The 9,625-nt window shown below is 36.7% G+C and overlaps 1 protein-coding gene across 1 annotated transcript; it reads right to left on the reverse strand.

Annotated features, from left to right (window-relative positions):
- Positions 1–5,223: 5,223 nt before the first annotated feature.
- LOC139866977 (glucomannan 4-beta-mannosyltransferase 2-like) lies at positions 5,224–8,869 on the reverse strand. Its single transcript, XM_071855282.1, has 9 exons — positions 8,537–8,869; positions 8,333–8,431; positions 6,737–6,989; positions 6,535–6,645; positions 6,310–6,446; positions 6,110–6,223; positions 5,830–6,029; positions 5,521–5,733; positions 5,224–5,386 (listed from the first exon to the last, which is right to left on the reverse strand). Exons 1-9 carry the CDS (start codon positions 8,867–8,869, stop codon positions 5,224–5,226), a joined length of 1,623 nt encoding a protein of 540 aa, XP_071711383.1.
- Positions 8,870–9,625: the final 756 nt, after the last annotated feature.

The raw sequence follows: 9,625 nt of genomic DNA on the forward strand, positions 1-9,625 counted from the left end.
CTCTGTGGCTGCCACGGGAGTGGATCGTCCACATCAGAAAATAAGTAGGATTATTTTCACTCGGTAAAAGTCCTTGGGTGTTATTTCAAGAAAAATAGTATTGTCAAAAAGTTGTAATTATAGCAATGTCTATGAAATTTGAAATTGAAAAGTTCAACGGGAGTAACTTCTCGTTATGAAAACTAAAGATGAAAGCTATCCTGAGAAATGATAAGTGTTTGGCGGCCATCAGTGGACGTTCTGCCGAAGTCACTGATGAAAAATGGGAAGAGATGGACGGCCAGGCTATCGCAAATCTTCATCTGGCACTAGCAGATGGCGTTTTGTCTAGCATAGAAGAAAAGAAGACGGCGAAAGAGATTTGGGATCACCACGTAAAATTGTACGAGACCAAATCACTCCACAACAAGATATTCCTTAAGAGGAAACTTTATGCGCTACACATGAATGAATCTACTTCAGTTAATGAGCACATTAATTCTTTGAATACTCTATTTTCTCAACTCACTTCATTAAGTTGCAATATAGAGCCAAAAGAACGTGCTGAACTTTTACTTCAGAGTCTACCTGACTCGTATGATCAACTCATTATTAACTTAACCAATAATGTTCTCTCAGAGTATCTAGTCTATGATGAAGTTGCGGCTGCTATTCTAGAAGAAGAAAATCGGCGCAATAACAAGGAGGACAAACAGGCTGGTTCACGACAAATGGAGGCCTTGGTGGTGTCAGGAGGGAGATCAACGGAACGTGGCCCAGGTGGGAGTCACAATCATGGTAAACCGAAGTCTAAAAAGAAGAAGACCTATACATGCTACAATTGTAGCAAGAAAGGTCATCTGAAGAAGGATTGTCGGAGTTTAAATAACTCTAATCCTCAAGGAAATACTGCAAGCATTTCAGAAGATGGGACTGCTTTGGTTAGTGAAGCAGTAATAGCAAATGAAGGCAGAAAGACATTTGTTGATGTCTGGTTATTTGACTCAGGAGCTACTTTTCACATGACCCCTAGAAGAGAATGGTTCAAACAATATGAACGTATCTCGGGAGGATCTGTATACAGTTGCAGTGATCACCAACTAAAGATCATTGTAATTGGAGATATCATTCTGAAGATGCATGATGGTACAATTCGTACTATTCAAGTTGTACGACACGTGGAGGGTTTGAAGAAGAACTTATTGTCTTTAGAACAATTAGATGATCTTGGTTGTAAGATGGTGATACATGAGAAGATCATGATAATCAAGAAAGACGCGGTTGTACTTATGAAAGGAGAAAAGGTGGGTGCTAATTTATACATTCTGAAAGGCGAGACGGTACAGGAATCGGAAGCATCTGTTGCTTCGAATAGTTCAAGTGATAAAGTTGCTATGACATGGCATCAAAAGCTTGGACACATGTTTGAGCAAGGTATGAAGATTCTTGTTGAAAGAAATTTTATTCCTGGTCTTACAAAAGTATCGCTACCTTTCTGTGAGCATTGTGTAATCAGCAAGCAGCATCGCCTGAAGTTTAAAACATCAAATTCTAGAAGTAAATTGATTCTAGAATTGGTTCACTCTGATGTGTGGCAAGCACCAGTTCAATCCCTAGGAGGAGCAAAGTATTTTGTATCATTTATTGATGATTATACTAGGAGATGTTGGGTGTACCCAATCAAGAGAAAGGCGGATGTGTTTGAAGTTTTCAAAGTTTACAAAGCGCGGGTTGAACTTGAATCTGGTAAAAAGATCAAGTGTTTAAGGACTGATAATGGAGGAGAATACACTGGTGATGAATTTGATAAGTTCTACAAACAAGAAGGTATCAAAAGGCAGTTCACGACGGCATACACTCCTCAACAAAACGGAGTGGTAGAGCGGATGAACAAAACCTTATTAGATAGAACAAGGGCGATGTTGGTAACTGCAAGCTTGGGGAAATCATTCTGGGTAGAAGCAGTAAGTACTGCCTGTTACGTGATAAATCGGTCACCATCAACTGCAATTGAGTTGAAATCGCCGATGGAGATGTGGACTGAAAAAGTAGTTGATTATTCTGACCTTCATGTATTTGGAAGTCCTGTGTACGCAATGTACAATTCTCAAGAAACGACAAAGTTGGATCCAAAGTCCAGAAAGTGTTTGTTCTTGGGGTATGCTGATGGAGTTATGGGGTATCGTTTGTGGGACCCCACAGCCCACAAAGTAGTCATCAGCAGAGATATTGTCTTTACGGAAGACAAAGATCTTGAAGATGTTAGCACTTCAAAAGAAACTACACCGATACAGGTTGGAAATGAATTTCATAGAGATTCTTCTGAAGCAGTACCAGAGCACGATGAAAATCAAGTAGTCGTTGATGAAGCTCCAGCGACTCGTATTTCTAATCGGGAAAGGAAACGTCCAGGGTGGCACTCAGATTATATTATGGAAAGCAATGTTGCATATTGTCTTCTAACAGAGGAAGGAGAGCCAACAACTATTCGCGAGGCACTAAATCATTCAGATGCATCTCAGTGGATGACAGCTATGCAGGAAGAAATTGAAGCTCTTCATAAAAATAAAACATGGGAACTTGTGCCATTGCCGAAAGGTAGAAAACCTATTGGAAATAAATGGGCGTATAAGATCAAGCGAAACGGCGATGATCAAGTGGAGCGGTATCGTGCAAGACTGGTGGTTAAAGGATATGCTCAGAAAGAAGGTACATACTTTAATGAAATATTTTCTCCTGTGGTTCGACTTACGACAATTCGAGTAGTTCTAGCGATGTGTGCTACATTTAATTTGCATCTAGAGCAGCTAGATGTGAAAACTGCATTTCTTCATGGAAATCTTGAAGAAGAAATTTATATGCTTCAACCAGAAGGTTTTGAACTACAAGGAAAAAAAGAACTTGGTTTGCAGGTAAAAGAAATCTTTGTATGGTCTCAAACAGGCGCCGAGATGTTGGTACAAGAGATTTGATTCTTTCATAATGAGCCTTGAATATAACAGACTTTATGCAGACCCTTGTGCATATTTCAAGAAGTTTGGGGACAATGATTTTGTCATTTTGCTGTTATATGTAGATGACATGTTGGTTGCAGGCCCCAACAAAGATCGTATTAATAAGCTGAAGGCTCAATTGGCTAGGGAGTTTGAAATGAAAGACTTGGGTGCCGCAAACAAGATTATAGGGATGCAAATTCACCGAGACAGAGATAATAGGAAGATTTTACCTTCTCAAAAGAATTATTTGAAGAAAGTCTTGCAACGCTTCAATATGCAAGATAGTAAGCCAATCTCAACCCCACTTCCTACTAATCTCAAGTTATCCTCCGTTATGTGTCATAGCAGTGAATATGAGAGGAAGGAGATGTCTCGCGTACCGTATGCATCATCAGTGGGAAGTTTAATGTTCACAATGATATTTACAAGACCAGACATTGCACATGCAGTGGGAGTAGTTAGTCGGTACATGGCGAATTCTGGTAAAGAGCATTGGAATGCGGTAAAGAGGATCCTTAAATACATCAAGGGAACCTTAGATGTTGCATTATGTTATGGGGAACCGAAATTTATTGTCAAAGGGTATGTTGATTCAGATTATGCAGGTGATATCGATAAAAGTAAATCTACCACTGCATATGTTTTCACACTTTGTGGTGGAATAGTAGGCTGGGTTTCAAAACTGCAGTCAGTTGTGGCGACGTCAACAACAGAGGCAGAATATGTAGCAGCTACTCAAGCTACTAAAGAGGCAATATGGTTGAAGATGTTGTTGGAGGAACTCGGGCATAAACAAGAGAATATCACTCTATTTTGTGACAACCAGAGTGCCTTGCATCTTGCAAGGAATCCGACATTTCATTCAAAGACAAAACATATACGAGTTCAGTATCACTTCGTTCGTGAGAAAGTGGAAGAAGGAACCGTGGATGTGCAGAAAATTCATACTGATAATAATGTGGCTGATTTTCTAACAAAGTCAATTAACCGTAACAAGTTTATTTGGTGTCATTCCTCATGTGGCCTAGCAGAGACATAAGCAACATCATTGGCGAGGAAGGATTACCGTGTGAAGATTGATTGAACTTCAATCAATTTTTCAAGTGGGAGATTGTTGAATATTGGAGTAGGTAAGTCAATACTCACATGGGAATTGAATGGTATTTGGTTTTTTTTGAAAGGCAAGCTTGCATCAGTCCGGACCGAAGCCTAGTCATCATTTGCACACACACGCGCGCTTTCGGGCAGAAAACCCGAACCACACTCTGAGGATCCGACCCTTAAACCATCCCGAGGGGCAGGCGGGCCGGACCTTAGTCCCGGAGCGGGTCGGTAAAACCTTCCCTTTGGGCCACCTTCAAGGAATATATTTCAATTCCTAGAGCGGGTGACGAGGTTCGAACCCGAGACCTCTAGCCCTGCGAGTACACAAGTGTAACCGCGGTACCGCTGGACCGAAGATCCGTTGGTGAATGGTATTTGGTGCCTACAATTTGTGTTAGGCAAATTTGACTACTTGCATGCATTCATACTACACCAACTCCATTTCTACTACTATAAATAGAGCCATCATATCATTTGATCATCCTAAAAATCATTTCTTTCTTTCATGTATTAAAAGAATAACTAGAGAGTTTGTGAGTAATCTCCTAATTACAAGAGATTTAAAGATTAGTGTTTATCCTTGTAATTAGAGAGAAGTGTAATTCCTATTATTCTTATTAGTGAAACGTTTTCTTTCCTTGCCCGTGGTTTTTACCCTATTGGGATTTTCCACGTTAAATCTCGGTGTCTCTTTATTGTCGCTATTTCAATTATTACTAGCGGTTTGCTATAATTCGGTGTCACTTTTCTTAACAATTGTTTGGGGCTTTAACCAAACTAATGTGAAAGAAAGAAGGCGAAAATTTCATTCGTTTGTTGGTATACATCAATACATGTAACTCTTAACAAATATACAACAAATGGCTCTTGTCATCAAATTGTCTTCCTCTCAAACATCTAATGCAAAATTCTACAATGAAAATTTCATATGCAATCTGAATCAAAGAAAAACATCACCATACAAGGATGCTCATACTTCTTCCTCAACCGAATTCTTCTAACTATATACAATGACTGATGCTCAGAAACAAAAGCTTACATAAATTAAGCGCAAAATTTAGACGTCTTCCTCTGTTCCTTTTCAACACGTTGTTAGATGGAGACTTTAACTATGTGTACTTTGGATAGGTAAATCTGTGTTTTTCTACAAACTTGGGACGACACTACCCACATAACCTACTCCAACAATCAAAAATGTTATTGTTTGGAGGAAAATGTATATGAAATATCGGTTTCTTCCATACATCAAATCGTAGCATCCTATGAAGAACAAGAACGCGGCAAACCCCAATTCCGTAAGATTAATCCTACAACATTTAGAAAATCAATACATAAGTGCATTTCATGTGTTTAACTTAGCTTAATTAAATAGGACTAATCCTGTTGACCATTTCTATGCAATAAACACTAAAATTAATCATAAAATTAGTGTCGACTTTACCTGTCTCCAAATTTAAATTTAAACGTTTTGGGTGTAGGTGCAATCTTAGCTTTAAGATTCGATTTTTTGGTCTTGACAGAATCTCCTAGTTTCTCGGTGACAACCCATTCGTTGGATCTCTTTGCATCAAGTAGACCAATAATTGTGGCCTTGGTACGATGGAACGACATCACATTTTCAAAAAGGATCCAAAAGAACAATAAATGGAATGATCTATATCAAAACAACACAATTAGATCCTTAACATAAACATAAACAACAAAATATATCAAAAAACATTGTATGAGTATGTAATATAAATGTGTCTACCTTGGTGTCCCAACTGAGTTTAGTGTTGTAATTATGCAAGGAATGTAGATAGCTCCCCATGTTGGGACCTCAACTTCAGGGACCAAAATGGTGAGAGGAAGAATAACACAAAAGAAGAAAAATGTGACCATATGAGCGATGATTTTTCGCACGAAGAAAAAGCTATAGATCACATACAATTTCTTCCATAATGTCACTTTCTATAAAACCGGAAACTTGTATTAGTACCCAAATGAGAAGGTAAAGAAAATGGATACAAATAAAAGCCTTAATAACTAACCTTAGTTTTAATGATCTCGAGCACCATTTTCCTAAACAAATTTGCCGGACCACAAGACCACCTATGTTGTTGGAAACGAAACGCTTTGAATGTGCTAGGAAGTTCGCTTTTGACCTATGACATCAATCGTAACTTTACATGTCAGTTGACATGTTTTATTTATGTTCTAAATTAAATGTCTACTTTCAGAATAAAAATACCTGAAGGTCGCCAAGATAGAGAAACTTCCACCCTTTGAGGCCCGCTCTGACTGCAAGATCCATGTCTTCAACGGTGGTTCGGTCCTTCCACCCACCAGCCTCGTTAATGGCGTCAATCCTCCACACACCGCCCGTTCCTATGGTAAATTATGATATTGCCCCTAGGTTATTCTGAAATTTTAGGTAGTTTTATTACAAGCTCATATTTGAAATGAATAAAGTTACCATTAAAGCCAAAAAATGCATGAGTGGCTGATCCCGCTTCTTGCTCCACTGTAAAATGGTAATCAAGTGACATTTCTTGCATTCTTGTTAATAAACATTCATCAGAATTCACTGCAAAAACAAACCCACACTAGTAATAAGGATAAAATTTGTTTAGTTAATTACAAATGTTCTGTTTATTAAAAAAGAGGTGTGTGCATACCAAAACGCCATCGAGATTGAACCAAGGCGATTTTAGGGTTGAACTCAAGAAAAGGAATGGCTCGTTGGAGAAAATCGGGTTCAGGTCTGAAATCGGCATCAAAGATGGTGACATATTTACAATCTTTGACATAATCGTGAGTCAATCCTTCTTTGAGTGCACCGGCTTTGTAACCAACTCGATTTTCTCTAATTTGGTACCATATATTAACTCCTTTGTTAGCCCATCGTTCACATTCTTTTTCGATCATATCCTACAAATTCACATACTCTATTCTAACATGTTTGTTTTAGGGTGCATAAGTATTTCAAAACTAGTCATCATCGCTTGACCAAATGGATCTTAAAACTACTGATGAGGTACAAGTAAATAGCTAAACTCATATAAGCACTTGTAATGGAGCATAAATGAGAATATAGTATTTCAATATTCTTGTACCATTCAAAGTTGTACTTGAATAATCTAATATTAGTTTGTTAATTTCTGTTGTTGTATTTGTCATACGTGGTTACAAGAACTATACTTTGTCTAAAATAAGATTGTTGGTGAAGATATTTAAATGATACGGAGTATATAAAAGAAAAAGGGTAATTACGTAATAAACTACTTCTAGTTCTAAATTTCTCTTTAGACTAATTGGTGTTTAAAAAATAGTACCGAGTGGTGTGATTTGGGTCACTCGGTGTCCACTGACCACTAAGGCAAGCATGCGTGGATTTTATATTGTATAGAAAAAAATAGTATTCACATATTAAAAAGGGTTTTGTTTTTTTTTTTTTTTAACAGCAATATCAACATCGAATACTCTCATGTGTCACCAACACATGCGTTAGGAGAAAACCCGATTCACGACGATGTTGGGAGTAGCATTGAAGGATGGGAAAACCCCCAGAGACATTCCCAAGTCGCATTGATGTTGGCAGTACCATTAAAGGTTGGAATCTCTCTGCTTGGAATGAGAATCGAACATGAGTTGGCAGTACCCTAAGTTGTATCCCACCCCATATCACTCAAGCCGAACTTCGGTGGTGTTTTGATTACGTGTATATTGAAATGAACTCTAAATATTTTAAATCAGGATATGTAATTAATAAACAGATAAAAAGATAAATAGCAGGTTCAAATGAATCTGCACCGAAACTGAATGTTTGTTTGAGAAAAAAAAGTTAAAATTATTTAAATACGAATTTAACATGTACCACTTACCAGGGCTGACGCATTGCTAGAGCAAGCCGATAACGGATCGGGACACATAGTTTTCAGGCGGCACATCGATAAATCGATAATGCTAAGTTATGGTAGACCATGCTAAATTATATTGATTTTCGCCCCTCACAATTAAAAGATCTTTGATTGTTAGGTATGTACTTGGCCCAACATATTATGTTTATTGAAATGACATTAGTTGTCATTTTATCAATTAACTTACAGTAGTATTTGTTAGGCTAACGGTCATTTTTCACTTTGTTCTAGGTACTTATATTTTCTGGACTGGCTCTGCCACTAACTATCAAAACTTTATTAAAAACGTGAAACATGATGCAAACTCGTATGCTAGGTTTCGTATACTAAGGTTACTTGGTTTGTTATACACACCTTGATGTTGTGATCAGTAGAATCATCAAGAACTTGAATCACAAGACGATCCGCAGGCCATGAAAGATTACAAGCTGCCCCAATTGAAATCTTGTAAACCTAAATCAAAACCATTCAAAAATAAATTAGAAAATGAATAAAAAGCAATTTAAGTCGAATATAATTGATATACTACGTAATTTCAAGAACTTTACTAGAACTAACCTCTTTTTCATTGAACATAGGAATTTGAATAAGAATTTTAGGAAATGCCATATTCCCAATTTCCATATCTTCATGAATCGGTTGCCATTTATACCGTTGTTCAGGTTTCTTCCAAAAAAGCTTTATCAAGATAATAACAACACCCATATAGAGTCTTTCCATAAATAGCATAACAGTCATTGCTAAACAAATATAAACTGCTAATTGTAGCAATGGGACTATTAATGGTGCCTTTATAAGTTCCCATAACATTCCAAATTGTGTCACCAAGTCAACAGGCATTCCCGGAATGTATTCTGGTGTTAGATCATTCCCCGAAATAACTTTCGACATTTTTTATTTCTCCTTTTCAATGCGTTGAACCGAAACAGGGGAGCTGAAACAGGGGAATGAGATTAATCAAATTAAACTTAATGATGAAATTTGAAAGGTTTTGTGTAGTAAAAAACAAGATTTTATATTTTGTTTGGTTACTAGTTTTATCATTGTTGAAGAGATGATGAAAAATGGAGAATACGAGAGGAGAGTTGGTGAAAACAGAGATAAGTGAAGGTGTTTTTTATAGTTGATTTCTAGGTTTTTTTTTTTTTTTTTTGGTTCAAATTTTCTGTTATGTAGGTAACCTATCACAAGAATGAAAATAAGTTATTTTTAGACATTAAATATGTTGAGATAACATTAGGACTTACAACTAAATATATCTTTGTATATAATTATATTAATATTAAACTAATTATATTAAATTATATAATATATGATAAAATACCAAATTTATGTTTTCTACTTTTACCACTTTCATGATTTCATATGATTTCCAAAGTTCTATACTTTTATTGGTGTGGGTATTTTATGGCGTATTTTCAAACTGGGAATGTTATTCATACATCATATTTTATTATAAGGATTGGGTTTAGCGAATTATAATATGTATTTGAGCCCTTGTTATGATAATATCTAATGATGATAATGAAGTTCACCTTACGTAAGTACTACGATCAAAATACATAGCAAAGGTGGAACCACGATGACATATTGTTGGTTTTACCATGTGAAGACCACTAGACTTTAATCGGCTATTTTATAGGCTTA

Source organism: Rutidosis leptorrhynchoides, chromosome 1 (assembly GCF_046630445.1).
Source record: "Rutidosis leptorrhynchoides isolate AG116_Rl617_1_P2 chromosome 1, CSIRO_AGI_Rlap_v1, whole genome shotgun sequence".
In the NCBI taxonomy this organism is placed as follows: Eukaryota; Viridiplantae; Streptophyta; class Magnoliopsida; order Asterales; family Asteraceae; genus Rutidosis; species Rutidosis leptorrhynchoides.

Coding starts and splice junctions, on each gene's coding strand:
- LOC139866977 (XM_071855282.1), bottom strand. CDS start 8,869: ATGTCGAAAGTTATTTCGGGGAATGATCTAACACCAGAATACATTCCG. Junction 6,646..6,736: donor TCAATCTCGATGGCGTTTTG/GTATGCACACAC, acceptor TTGTTTTTGCAG/TGAATTCTGATGAATGTTTA. Junction 6,447..6,534: donor TGCATTTTTTGGCTTTAATG/GTAACTTTATTC, acceptor AATTTACCATAG/GAACGGGCGGTGTGTGGAGG.